General features: G+C 41.3%; 1 protein-coding gene across 2 annotated transcripts in view; it reads left to right on the top strand.

Moving 5' to 3' along the window:
• The first annotated feature begins 2,369 nt into the window (after positions 1-2,369).
• The window catches only part of RFX7 (regulatory factor X7), a 40,991-nt gene continuing 28,406 nt past the window's right edge, over positions 2,370-14,954 (top strand). The window contains exons 1-2 of one of the 2 annotated variants that reach the window (XM_026060865.1): positions 2,370-2,431; positions 11,882-11,915. In XM_026060865.1, coding sequence (XP_025916650.1) covers positions 2,385-2,431; positions 11,882-11,915 — 81 coding nt within the window. In that variant the 5' untranslated portion in view covers positions 2,370-2,384. Of the gene's footprint in view, positions 2,432-3,170; positions 3,307-11,881; positions 11,916-14,954 lie in introns of those variants that run through there. The other variant, XM_026060866.1, reaches the window with a different exon arrangement.

The raw sequence follows: 14,954 nt of genomic DNA, 5'->3' as shown, positions 1-14,954 counted from the left end.
CATGGAGTGTCTGGGTGCTAGTTTGTCGCTTTGAGACTCCTTGAGGCGTGGCGGTGGCGTTGGGTGCATGCTCAGCCCTGGCCTTTGGAGTATGGGAGGTGCTGCTTCGCTTTGTGGGCTAGCCCTCACTGGATAAAGCCATGAAAGAGGTTGGGTATGACTGGGTATGGCACTGCTAAACAGGGGATCCCTTCCTGGGTACCAAATTAACAGCTAGTAGCAAACCTGTTTGTTAACCTGTTTGTTAACAGAAGGCGACTAGGAAGGCTGCGGGTAGTGGAAGTGGCTAAGGGCATCATGAGGAGTAAACATGAAGAAACACACCTGCTATCAGCAGGCTTAAATCTGCTGTCCTGGCACCTGCGCCAGCATGGAGGAGTGTGTGTGCTTGCAGCCTGAAAGGGTAGGAAACCATTGGGATAGATCCTGTTAACATCATAGGCTTTTATAGTGGATTAATGTGAGCTTTGTATAACTATCTGTGTAATAAAAAAAAACAATCTGATGCAGATTTTTACATGTATGGGTGTGTATTAAAGCTAAGCAGAGTGTAGAACCATTCCCATCTTTTCAGGAGTATGTATATCATTTCATTTTGCCATCAGCCGTTCATAGCCACCATTTCCACAGGAGAAGGATCCTACAGCACTAGGTCTTTATTCTGCTGCGTGATCTGTTGTGTAGCAAGGTGCTCCATTCTTCTCACCGCGTCCTGTTGGTGAGGGTGTATGGCTCTAAATTCATGGAAGTGAAGTGTTTTTGTCTTCTCTGAAGTTGGTAGTACAGGGGATTTTTGTGTGCACGTGTTTTGTGGTTTGTGTGTTTTTTTTCTTTTCGGGGTGGGGGTGGAGGCTGTGCTGATGGGGAACGTCACCTCTTTAGTTCACAGGGATTCCTGTCTGGAGTCTTGTAGGACAAAGGCCCGAGGCAAAAAATCTCATCAAGGTTTATAGCATCTCCAGTTCTGACCCCTTAGAAATACTGCCCTTGAGTAATAATGTTGTAACAGGATAAGGCTTCTGCTGAATACGGGCAAAAATTCTGTAGCAGATCTTTTAGCTGTCTTTAGACCAAATTTAGAAACATCGAAAGATTTTTGTTTTAATTAGTTTTGAAACCCAGAAGGCTTCATCCTGAAATAGGTCAGCTATTATGATAGATGATTTGACATTTAGCCACAAACCTGCCTATCTGGTGACTGTATCCATGCTTTCTGCTTTTAGCAGGACCTACTTTAGATGCAGAGTTCCTATTCAAGTAGTCTTCCCCCCCACCCCCACCCATGTAGCTTTAGTGAGATCACCGTGTGCTTTCTGTATTTAGCCTTTCTAGGCAATTGATCTTTGCAGCCTGATCTTAGAATACCCTGCAGTGCCTCATCTAGATTGTTAATAATAAATATAGGATGCAGCTCCTCTGAAGTCGTATTATCTTCCCACATAATGTACAGAGGGCATCACATCCTTCGAATAGTGTGTCCTGGCTGGAGAGAGACCTCCTGAATACACACTGAACAATACGCACTGATTTTATTTCAGACCAGTGCTGAAAGAACCAAGGTGAAAGGTGCGTATAAGCATTTTCTTTGTCTATTCTAAGAGTTCATTAAAGTAACTTGTGGCAAAATACGTATGTTAAAAAAGACAGGTACTTCAAATGTGAATATCTTGTTGCTGAAATAGAGCACCTGGCAGTAAGTGGTTGTATAAATTCTTCCCAGTTATTGTAAGAATTGTGGGACAAGTCTTTAGTGTTGAATACTGTTAGATTTCTTCAGAGAGCTAAAGGCATTGTTTAGAGATCTAAATTTCAGACGCAGGCATTCTGCTGTCTGCCAACTAATTACTTCTTGGTTGTTCTTCACAGTTCATTACAGTGGACTGAATTTGAGATTTGGGCATTTTATTAGCAGCCTTACCTTCTTTTTTTGTTTAGCTATTCATATAATTGGCATTACTTAGTACTCATAAAATTGTCATAGTCTTAGAAATAGTGAAGGGATTAAATTTAATGTTTATCCTGTGTTAAACACTTTGCTTGCGTTTGCTCTAATAACAAGTATTGAAGCCATATTGGACCAATTTTAACCTGCACTAACTTAAAATGTAGCAGCATGCCAAATATTACTTTTTTCAGCACTGTGATCCAGTATTGTTCCTTTTTTGTGTCTGATCTAAAACCGGTCTCACTTACTTTCTTCAGCAAGTGGAAGGACATAGGTTAGGTTACAGGGTACATCAGTCAGTTGCAGCTAGCCCTTGTTCCACTGTTTTATCAGTTTGCTGTTTTTGTTGCTTCCTTATTTTGCTAAGAAAAGTGGTTTGACTTGGATTAAGGAGGAGTCTGCCTTCAAGCTGAAAGAGCCAATATTTACCAGTTGGTGAATGCTGCCTTTGTTTACTCTTTGGAGACCTGAGAGTTGGATACCTCTGTAAGTCTCCAGTGGAGAGAACTCTGTGGCTATTTTTATGCTTTAGGGAAATAACAATACCTCTTGTACTTCCAAGGCACACTTAAAGTCCCTGTAGCTTTTATCTGGAGTAGGAATATTTTTGCATTTAAATACCAAAAGATTTAATTTGTCTTATATTAAATGTTTTGCTTGTGTTTGCTTGCTTTTGTACTATGTTCAGGCAGCTTAAAAGAGTAGGTTGAGGTAAGTTTGCCACTACTGGTAGCTGTCTTGTTTACAGTTCTGGATCTGCTTGAGACCAGGTCTGTCTTCGCTTGTACTAATATTACACTTATTCAAAGATTTCATGACCTGATGTTGTAAGTTGGCATTTTAGAAGTCAGCTGGGCTAGCTTAAAATTGCAACATACAGCAGAGGACAAGGTGCAGCTGGATGTGACAGAAAACTGCTGTTGCATATAAAATGAGTTATCAAATTTACTTTAACATACTTATTTCAGCGGATCTCTTGAAAAATTCTTGAGAGAACTTGGAGCACGTGCAACAAGTAATTGTTTCCTTTCCGCCAGGAAGTCCAACTGTGTTTCCGGCAAGACGTGTGGCTTGTCTGATAAAGATTTTCTTTTTCCCTGTTTTAAAGTAGTCTTCAAATACAAGGAGGACTGTTATGTTCCTGTCTTCAGAACTTCCCCTATGACTCTCACTGTTTGTTTGTTTGTTTGTTTTTGTGTTTGGAATAGTGAATAGTCTGTTTTAGTAGTAGTATCCTGTGGTATCACTGAGAGGCTATTTCAGTGTTACGCTGAACAAGACCTAGCCACCACTGAAAGGACCGATCCTGCAGCTCTGCCCTTCTGCCTTGTGTTGCATCATGGGGCTGTAGGATGAGAAGGGTAAGTTAATTGATTCAGTGGAAAACTGATCTGTTAAAGAAATGATAAATTTTCTGTCAGCAACCAGATCCAACACAATTGAATCCAGCTTATCTCTGGCTGTGCGATTTGCGTGATCTTGCAGAAAGGCATTCTGATGTGGGGAGGAAAATGAACTGCTCCTGTTCAGTAACAGCTCGCAGTTAGGTGGGACTAAGCCTTGCTTGGAGTGGCGCCTGCGGATGAGTGTACTAGGGTGTGACTGCATCTTAATATATGTATTGGCAAGGTATGTTTTTCCCACATCCTTCTTCCTTCAGTTGCACATGGTATTTAGCTGGAAGTGGGATAGGTAGTCTGACATAATTCTGTCTAAACTGATGTTTTGAGAATTCAGAAATAGAGTTTCGCTAATATAAGCTGGATTTCGGTGTATTGGGGTAGGAAGATTAAATAGTTTTGGACTAGATAGTGCTAATTTAATCCTTGAATATGTTTAAAGTCACATGGGGCCAGAAGTCATCGATTATTTTTGTTTACAAGTAGGCACATCTGAAAAGACCAACTTTTGTACACACTCAAACACCCCACCACACACACTGTCACTGAAGTCACTGAGAGCTGCAGAGCTTGAAACTTTCAAGGACTGGCCTGTAAAATGTCCTAACTGGTCTTTAAGACAAGGTTGAATATCTGCAGGGAGAGGAGGCTGCAGGCAGGGACAGAGCCCCTAGGTGGCATCTGAAGCCGTGATTTTTGGCTCTTTCAGTGTCGCACGGTAAGAGGTGAGGATGGGAGGAGAGTGGGTAATTCTGTAATGCCAAGGTTGAGCTGCGGAAGTGAGCTGCCCGGGTGCACTTTCGATGTGCAGTAACCATCTATAGCAGCCTTAGCTAGCCTAAACTCATACTCCATTAACTGGAAGCGTATGTAATCATCACTTCAGTAATTCAGACACATGTATTAACCTTTTGTAACTCTGCTTTCTGAATATTTAATTGAAATGCTTTTACAGCCATTTTACATCTTGTATCAATGCGAGCCAAGCCAGACAATGTAACGTGGCATATGTTAAGATGTTAATTGAGTAGCAACACACATAGGCGGCTGTTTCATAATTTTCTCCTTAGATGATCCTTGGCTCCCGTTTAACACTTCTTTGTGCTTCTGAGTGGAATGTTACATGAAGATATATTTAGAGCTGTTACTCTAAGAAAGAAAAGCATTAATTTAGTAAGATTAAGAATTAAGGGCCGAATCCTGCAGGCACTGTTGGGACGCAGTGCTTGTCATGGTAAGTCTGTAGTAATAGCACCTTTCCGATAGTACCACCTACTGCAGTGCGGTTGGTAATCCTGTTATTGAGTGGTTCCTCACAGCATGCAGAATAAATAGACTTTTCTTAAACATCCTCTGACATTGTCGGAGTTCTGGAAGAGGTATCTGGATCTCTCCAAAAGGATGTGTGTTCAGTTTAATAATTATTCCCTCTATTTTAACATGGCTTTCGCAAAGATGACTTATTCTAGATAAACACTGTTGGTATTTAGTAATGGAATATAACTTGCTTAACTTGGGAACGAAACAGATTTTTGGAAGAGTCAAAGAGGCAGCAGGAACCCGAGCAGGAAGAAGAGCTCCTGGTTGCTCTCAGCACCAAAATACCCCATGACCAGGAGGCAAGAAGCCTGCTGCCCAGAGAGGCCAGGCCGGGCTGCGCACGTAGCATTGGCCCTCCACAGGAGCAGCCTTTTAAAGACTGCCTAGACCTTATCGTTAAATAGTTTGACAAATGGCTCTTGGCGATCACCTGGGGGAACGACTGATGCAGTGGGAGATGGAGACTTTTCATAGCTGAATAATTTTTAAAAGGCCATGTGGCCACAATATTTCTTCCTTGGCAGCCGGCTCCAACTGTTATCTTGGGCATTGTTCATTTTCATATGGAAGGCTTGTTTTCAGACAGCTGAGTAAAAATACTGGGGCAGCATTATGCCACCATACGGTATGAGTCGTACACGTGGGCTGCAAGTGAGCTTTTGGGAGAATTCCTTACGGCTGTTTGAGCAGGCCCTGCTCCTCTTCCTCCTTCAGGGCTCTGCTGGATGATTGCCTTTTTTCCTCTTCTTTCTCCCACAGAAAAAGAACTTGTGTTTTTTCCCACTTTTGCCAAAGAAAACTAATTTTAGAACTTTAGAAACCTCTTATTATTTTTAAAAATTTATTGATTTGGTTAGCTAAAGAAGCCTTTGTTAATTCTGTAGTATCTGGCACTAACAAGAGACTGTTCTGTGAGCATCAGACTGCGGACAGTGGAGTAATGTGATTAACTATCTACTTTAGAGCTTAAATACTGGAATTTAGACTGGGTACTACAGTGTTCACTGTGCCATCTTAGGGTGTCTGTATGACCTTAGTATCAGCGGCAGGAGCCTTGCTGCTTCAAGGTTTTTCCTGCCCTCTTAGAAGGTAAGCTGTGTGTGTTGGTGGGTGGTTTTTAACCAAGAGGAAGAGCCAAAGCTCTTGCACCAATACTTAAATGGGAGAGGTGATAACCTTTAACAGACCAGATCCTGTGGTTGGTCTTTGGCATTAATGCACCCCGTCTGTTTCTGGTTGTTATAATCCTTGAGACTGTGAACAGTTGTAGGTGGAAGCTTTCAGGGAAAACGGCTTTGTGCCTTTGAAGAGGGTGCCCTGTTGCAGGCACTCTGGAAGGATAGGTGATGGGAGGTTGAAGGCACTAAACCCGTCACCGGGGTTTGGAGAAAAGCTGCTGTGTGGAAGCTTTAGTAAACTGCTGTTACCTGCATGTAGGGATTTTTGTTTTTGTGTATTTCCTTGGGGTGGTGATTAGTTAACAGTGCTGGTGATAGGTAACTGCACACTCTGTTTTCTTTTTTCTTTCTAGCTTGCAGTTTTTCTTACTGTATACTGTATGGCAGGTGGTAATACAACTAGATGCATGTGTATTGGCAGCTTGGAAGCCCTGCAGTGGGAAATCCTTGCTGTCCGGTCAGCAGTGGTATCCTGTCTTTGTAATATCTGCGATGTGGTATTAGCAGTGACAGAAAGTGGTTCCTTTTCATGGATTGCATTAGGGTTAGGCACAAATAATGTTTTCCTTAGGCTGTCCAAAATGGAGCCAGCACAAGTAATAAAGCTACAGAGTCTGTTTTCAGGAGGATGTTCCAATTTTATGCAAATATTTGTAGTATTGGGCTAAAGAGGATACAGGATATTTGTTGTAACTTCACTGATAGTATTACAATCTTAATGAAAAAGTGACTCTGGGCTTCCCAAGGATCATCTAGTCAAGCTGTTAGGATGTTTTGAACAGTAATTGTGGCTCCGTTTCTCCCTTGAATTTTGCCAGATTGAATTTATTGACATTATTCACATCTTTCTTCGTCTGAGGGTTAATTTTATTACTCTATGGTCAAAACCTTGCCCTGTGTGACTTTTGGGGCTGGGACCTTCCCTGTGGGAGCTGTGTGCCAGTCTCCTCCTGGAGGTGGTGCTGTCCCACTCCTACCAGATCCAAAGCTGTGAGAGCTGGTTTGCTGGTGTCACCTGTACAGTGGGGCCTGTGAAACAGGAATGCTGCTGCAGCTGATTGGCATTCAAACAACGTGTTCACTGTGCATGCATGCTTCTGCAGGATTTGTTTTGCTGCTAGCTTTAATATTAAATGATGAGCGATTTGCAATCAAAAAGCTGATAAGGGTTAGTTCCAGTGATTGCACAAGCTCTGAGAAGGCATATAGAGTTAACTGGGAAGTAGCTGGTAAGTTTGAGTGCTTTCTTTTTCTCCTCCCAAGTACCTTCCTTTTTCTGGTCTCAGACATAAGGCTTCTCATATCGCTTGTGGCTATATGACTTCAACTATTTACAGCATTAAGGAAATACTAAATATTCTTCGAGCAACTGGATTCTGCTGCCTCTTGTAACACGATATTCCCATATTGCTTAGAGTAGTTAAACTATTCCTGAAAGTTAGGTATTGCTTAATTTGAGAAAGGTTGGCAGCATCTGGTTTTATGCCACTTCGGAAAAAAATTAATTCTCCTTGCCCTCTCTCCGACTTTCCCCTCCATCTCTCCCTCAGTGCAAAATAAACCCAGCTGAGCACCTGAGAAGAGAACACACTCTTCATTCTGCTCGTGCCAAGTCAGGGTCATTAAAATGGAGCTGTTTGAGTAGAAATACATAAATAGGTCAGGGAAAGCAGACACACATACTTTGGCATAAGATAGAAGAGCAGTTTGAGGAAATGCTTTAGTCTGATTTTTTTCTTTTTTTCTTTTTTTTCTTTCCTTCCCCCAAGGTATCTTCAGGAATTTGTCAACGTGGCTTCAGCATTTAGGAGCTGAAGTTATTGCAGCATTCAAAACTTAAGTTCAAAATTCTCTCAAAGGTCTCAGGCTGGTCTCAGACCTAAAGGTTAAGTCAAAAACTGAGGATGTTAAGACTGGCTAGAGTCAGCTATCGAGCAAAAGCTGTCACCATGTCTTCCTTGAGAAGACAGAGGGCTGGAAGTCTCCTCTAATCACAGTGGGCTTTTGCAGGAAGCAGCTCTCTTAAGCACTTCTAAACCACAGGCTAAGAAATGCCCTTTTCTGTGCTGTTTTAATAGAAGCTGAGCTCTTGTTTTTGAGAATTCTGCCTGATGGCTGATGATATTTTTTCAGAGGTGTATTTGTTGAGTCAGGCTGTAGTTTTATTTTGGCGGAGTTCATGTTTTTGAGTAGGATTTCCCTTGACAGTAGAATGGAATTACATCTCTTAAGTAGTTTAGTGCATCTTAACTTTCCAACAGTTTACATGATAGCATCCACTTAATAAAAGTTTCGTCATTAATTGTGATAGTCATTAATTCTTTTGTTATAAAGTTTTGATTTATAGTTTTATACTGTCAGGTTCTTATGGTGAATTGAAACCTCTTGCAAACTGATAATTTGAGAACAGCTGTAAAAAGAAGTCTTCTTTATTATCACTCATAGGAGACAGCCTACCCTAGATTCAGGAAGGTTCCTTCTTATCCTAGATAAAATTGCTCGACTATGCCTGAATTAAGTTTTAGGTCTAGTAAGTGAACTAGTTTATTTTAACTTCAGGGAGACTTTCAGCATAAAGAGCTGCAAAGGAATGAACAGTGTTAGCTGTGCTTTTTGGTTGGGGCTGGTTAGTGACATGTAGATCACAGCAAGCCCCCAGGTGCTGCTAGAAGCAGCTGTCCAGGAGAAGCAATGTTAACTGTTGGCTTATAGTATAATTTCTATTTTTAGTTTTCAAATGGGCTCAAGTCACTAGCAGATTCAAATAGTTATTTTCATTAGTGAGAGCATTTATCGCTTTTGGTGCTCTCCTGCAGCCGTTACGAGACATGTAGCAAAGTGTGTGGATAACAGCCTCCAAATGTTAGAAATAACATCATATAGGGCTTGATTCTGCTGTGCTTTTGTGATTGCTGGATATAGGAGGCCTACAGAATTAACAGTTGCTGGAAGTTTTCCAAGACAGTTGACCAAGTTAAATCTTGGTGCCGGTAAAACTGAGCACAACTGGTGCAGTTACTGCAGCTAAAGTATTAAGTAGTGGATGCATTTCACAGAGACAGAAGCAGACTTATTTGTAAACTAACTTTCAGCTTTCAAAATACATCTGTCCTGTAAGCCTGCAAAGGAAAAGGTAGGGTGAAGTAAACAAAAGTGGCAGATAAATTGCAAATAGGATGATTGTTCCTTCACTGCATCTGTCACTTGCCCTTTTATTTTCCTGGTATAATGGAGATGGTGCATCTTGTGAGTTCACCAGGTGGAGCTTCTCTGGGCGATGTTCCGGACCATGGAATGGTCACTGTCCCAGCAAGTTCCCAGTATAAAGACTGGTTCTTCAGAGTTGCTGTTGCTTAATTTTCACATGGAACGACTCCACTGGCAGTAAATAGGACTACTTATGTTAGCGGGCAGAGGCTTTGTAGAATCAGGGTATGCTCACCTGTGCTCTGATTAGGGTGGAAGAAACCTCAGTTTACCAGTAAGAAATTTTAACAATGTCTCTCCTAATAAACTAGGGAGCACAGAACAGGAGATAAAAAAAATTGCTGTTAAAATAGACATTATGCCTGCTTAACGCATAGGACCTTTGCCTTTTAAATGGCATGACATCTGCTTGCACGTTGGAAGACATGAACTTGGCTATGCTTTTTGTGCCACCATTTGGCAAAAAGGAAACATTACTCCTGCCCACCAGAGTTCAGTACAGGGGGTGTGTGTGTGTATATGTATATGCATACATATATGTGTGTGTGTGCGCGTGTATATATATGTATAAAAATTGTATTCACTGGTCCTATTATTGCTCTTCTGCTTGTCCTTCCAGACACTATTGGTCAGTACTGTGGGAACAGAGGTCAAAACTAGAAGAGCCTGAACCAAATTTGAGAGTTTCCATTTAGTGGCTCAGACTGATTTTTGGAGATAAAAGGAGAGCTCTAGGGGTCTCCTGCCCAGTTGCCTCCTGAAAAGAAAGACTTGCCTCTTTCTTTTTGCAAGAAGAAAATATAAATGCAAGCAGGCATGCTTATGGGCAGTGTGACACAGTCTAGTAGGGCTGTCAGTCATGCTGGCCGAAGCATATTCTCCTGAAAAATTTAACGCGTGATGTTGTGTGCAAGCCTGTGGAATACAGGCTGTGTTCAGCCTGAGTTTGGTCTGTTCATCTCCCTGCATCCCCTTACCTTCCACGCTCCTTTTCTGCATTAAGCTAGCATGTGAAGCCTATAGCAAGGTTTAGGTACCAAAATGGGCATGTGCGCCTGAGCCCTGTTGCCCACTGTCATGAGCAGCACTTTGTAAGAGAGGCTGTGGATTTGTAGCAGCCCGGGGGTCATGAGACCTGATAGGGACACAAGACAGGGGAACAGGGTGCATTCCTGGGTGAAGAAAGTGCTTGTGCCCAGAACAGTCGGATGTTTCGGTTGACTTTTGTCAACATGCCTTGGTCAGCTTTGAGTCTGGAGCAGTGATCTCCCTTAACAGCAGCAGCAGGTTTCTATGCTTGGTGTCATTTGATTTTTGTAGTAAGACAGTGAGATGACATTTGGGTGCTCTTTTCCTTCTTCAGATACTACATTAGACCTAGGCCCCTTCCCCGGGCTAAGAAAAGCTTCCATTTTACTGTCTTTAACACTCTCTTCTCACAAATCCCAGATGCTCTGCTTTATCCCTTCCTTGTCATCCTTGAGCATCTACCCAACTGACTGTCTTCTCCTAGTGCAAAATCAAATGCTGGTGTATCTGCTTCAGTAGATGTCTGCTCTTCTTACCTGTTGAAGTTTTGATTAAATTCTGTTGTTATAGCTATACGCAGTTCTTGTATGGGAATGGGCACTTCCACGTCAGTAATAGCAGCTCTGGCAGAACAGAATTTAGACCTGGTTTCAAAATGAGGTACTGTAGCAGACTGGACAGCCTAGCTCCTGCCTCTGAGCATCTGGTGCAACAGTAGATGTTGTTTCAGTGGGTCTGCTTTCTGTTTCCCCCCTACCACCCCTCCCCCCTGATACTAGAGACTTTTGTTTTCTTTATTTCTTGCTTGTGATTTAACATTTCCATCAGATACCTTACTTGATCTGTCTTGGTGACGTAGCGATGCCTGCATAAAAGTAAAATAATTGATAGTGATGGGCTTTGTTCTGTGTTAACAGTAGGCTGACTTGTATTTTATTCCAGTAGGAAAAGATTGCTCCCTAAACTCAGAAACTAGTTGTTTTAGTGCTTGTTCAGAAGGTGTCCAGCATTACAGACTATTGTTTTTTGCACATTAAAGCTCCTGCTTCTCTTCACAGCAATGGTAAATACCTTCAGATGATGCAGAGTCAGACCAAGCATGTGAAACACAGTCTTAAGAAACACAGAAGTTGCTTATGGGTGTGTTTATGTGAAGTATAAGAAGTTCCATACCATTTGCGCTCCTTGGCACATTTACTGAGGTCATTTATGGCATACTTTAATTTGAGTCTCCACCCAGTCTCTTTTTAATAAACCAACTGGGAGGTGGTGAGATGAAAGTGGAAAACTAAGTTTTCAGTGGAATACCAACTGTGCCTGCTTTGTACTAACTCTTTGGAAAACTAGAAACAAATGCCTTGAGGTGGTGGGATTTTTTGAAGCAGGGTTTTTTTTCTTTGTGCTCAGAGATGAACAAGTAAAATGCATCTGCATTGTGGAAGAGCATACAATCATCTGAACCCAGTGCTGCGAAGTAGTGACATCCCTCCCGACAGTTTGGCTACTTGGGTAGTAGCTCCCAATTGCAATGATACTTAATTAAAACATATACACAGTTTCTTATATAAACTGCTTTTATATAAAAGAGCAAAAAGGCAAGTATTATGACAAACAGTTACATTTGGAGTGACTTTCTACAAAAAAGTAGCAGGATGAGTATTCTTCCATAGATTAGCAGGATATTTCACAGCAAGAGATTAAGCCTCTAGTATAGCTATAGCAATTCTAAAATGTAATATTTTTGTCATTACTGTTTAGATTAATTCAAGATTTCTATTCTCTCTTTCTTCCCTCACATCTAGCAAAACTGTACAATCTAAAGTGGACTGCATTTTGGTAAGTACAACTCCAGAATGCTTTTTAATATTTGATAAAATTGTAAGGCCAAAATAGATGGCTCTGGAGACTGACAGCTATTATGAAGCCTTTTCTTGGTAATACTTTAATGTACTATGCTAAATGTGATCAAAAGTAGTTCCCATTGCCAAAAGAATATATGATGTGGGTTTAGTGTTCATTTTCAGGGGGATTTTGCCCTCTTCACAAATCAGCAGCATGATTACTATGCTGGCCATGGTTTCCACTTGTAGAGCTGTCCATATAGATAAGGCATGGAAAATGTGCCCTACTGCTTTTGTAAGCATGGTTATATTCAATACAGGGTTATGTATTGCACAGATCAGCATCTGCAAGAAGCAAATTGTGCCCTCAGGTTCCATTGCTCTTTTGGCTCTTTGTTTTGTTATAACAGTGATTATTGCCCTTGACTACTTGTTGCTGCTTCTTTAAAGCAGTTGATTAATGGCCAATATTACCTTTTAGGGAAGGAACTGTATTGAACTGCGTGTTTTTACAAAACCTGGCATGCTAATGTCCTGGTCCATGAAAATCTTGCAGGTGCCATAATTGTCAGATTTTTGTTTTGTTTCTTTAAATCCTGCCAACCTCAAAAGTTGCACACCATTTGAGGTATTTTCCCAGAAATGAGCAATACTACAGGTGCTGTTCAGTTATGCTTCTTAGGACAGAGAGATGTGCCATTTTTGAAGAAGAAAAGCCCTTTAAATGTATAAGCATCTCCTTCCTTTGTGCATTTGAAATAACAGGATCTAGACTGTCAGAAAATATTATTTCTGGGAAACAAATACCTAGGACTAACTCAGAAAGTGGTTTTGCCTGCTTCTTTAATAGTGAGCAAGCTCTAAGTTTCTTTAAATCAGAGTCTGAGTTCATAAATCTTAAGACTAGAAGGAACTACTTACTCTGACTTTCTGTCTTTGGCATTTCATCCAGAAGTACCAGCAGGTAAGATAAAATGATGACACAGACAACCATCTGGATACTATCAAATAGAATCTATCCAGCTGAGCAGAGCAGGAATACCTTAAAGTCAAGTTGTCAAAGGCTAATTCAGATGGCACGGAATTCTTTCCTTACAGTGTTGTCTTAATTGTGTCCAGAAGTTTAAAGCTAACTGTATTGTTGTATTGCAAACAAACTTTGGACCCAGTTTTACCTATGCTTAAAAGAATTCTTGGCTGCATCTGACTAAACAAATGATGCAAAATGTCCTTTTTTGTTCCCCTCTTTATTTTTCAGTGGCATCTGTGGACACAAAGTAGGTGAATATAAGATCTTAAATTTGTCTTCAGTGGCAAAAGGGCAAATTGCGCTTGCAAAACTACTTAACGCCAGCTTTTTCTGCAGTACAAAATGGGAAGTGGGGGAGGAATTCTTTTGTAGCATCAGAGAAGGAGTAAATAAGTAGCAGACTAATCTGCTTCTTGGAAATCATTTTTAAGATGAGAGTACAGTAGGACTATTCTTGTATTAAAATCTGCAGACTTGTGGGCCTAGACCACTGAAGCTGGGAGTAGGTGGCAGTTTGTCTAAGCCAGTATTTCCATTCACTCGTATAGGTCACTTGTGGTCCTCCATCAGATGGGCAGGCCGTTTTTCTGAATAGCGCCCTTGCACCCGAAGCAGGCTCCGTAGCCTGACTTTGAACAGAGCAGCAGTTTGATGGTCCGATTTTCTGTTTCTGATGCTTCCTTGCCTGTCCTGCTGATGAGTTCAGAGGAGTCCCATCAGCAATGGCAAGGCCACTCTAGCGTAGTAGAGGTTAGATCTAGTGCTGTTCAGATAGTTTAAAAGGCAAAATCCAAGGTCAGAATAGTTTCAGGAGGTAAATATGAAAGCAAGGTAAACATTCCAGAGAGAAACATTCTGCTAAGATGGTTTCTGCGGTTTCCATGGTTTTTTAAAGCTGTGAGCTGCAGCACAGAGTCTAAAAGTGTTTAAAACTAAAAGGCCATGAATAAATTGTTCTAAATTGCTTGTGAGGAGCTTCCTTTCAGGCCTTTTTGTCCTGCAGAAGGTGAATGAGCAGGCTCCTCTCTGGTTGATATGATACGTATGGGTTTGTCGGAGTGCTCCTGTGATTGGGGTATTCAGACATCATCAGTACCCAACTGCCTGCAGAGAGTCTGAGTCCAAGTTTATGGCCAGATCCATACATTTCCTTTAAGTGCGTGTTCTTACACGTTGAGTTCAGATAGAAACCTCGTCAGAGTCTTTGAATCAGTCTCATGAAGCCTGCAGGGGCAATATCTGTGTTTCTTTTACCCTGAAAAGGAGGTCTGGGAGCAGCTTTCAGTTATATTGGAAGGGTGCTGATGATACCTTAAACCATTTAAACTTCATCAGTTTGCCAGCAACCTTAAAATAAAAAACACCAATGGAGGAAAAACTCAAACTGCACTTACTGTTGTTTGTGTTTGGCAGCACGAGCCCCAGCCGCAGTGCGCAGAGTAGCACACATACACGCAGAGACAATGCTCTTTAGCGTAGAGGCTGCCTAGTTTACAACAGGGTAACAACAAAGAAAAGGGAAGAGACAAAGCTAATGGCAGTGGTCTTTGCTGTGGGGGCAACTAACAGCAGAGGACTATAGAAAACAGCTAGTAGTAAGGGTACTAAGACTGCAATTTTTATTTGTACAGGAGACCAGAGTTACCTGCCTTAAGTTTTGTGCTGCACCGTTTGCATTCTGACATATTGTCAGGTTCTGGAAGAGCATAAGAAAATCATTGTGTGCTGTGCAATCCAGAAAAGATAATTAGCAAGAACTGTGGTGTAAACAGCCATTAAAAATTCATTATAACATCTTTTTAACTGTAGTAAACGTGTCTAGAAGTAGATCCTCTTATGACTTTGCTTGTTATGTTTGTTGCCACATACTAATTGAACTCTTGAACCTGATTTAAAAAATGGTGTGATCCATATAATCACTTAGCAAGAAGGTGAAGGCTTCTTTCCTTAATCTGCTAAAAAGAGGTCAGTGCTGGTGAGAGATTGCTGGATAGATGGCAGTAA

This window comes from Apteryx rowi, unplaced genomic scaffold (assembly GCF_003343035.1).
Source record: "Apteryx rowi isolate R43461 unplaced genomic scaffold, aptRow1 scaffold_172, whole genome shotgun sequence".
Lineage (NCBI taxonomy): Eukaryota > Metazoa > Chordata > Aves > Apterygiformes > Apterygidae > Apteryx > Apteryx rowi.
The sequence above is the reverse complement of the archived record's forward strand: the minus strand, read 5'-3'. Positions and strand labels throughout refer to the sequence as shown.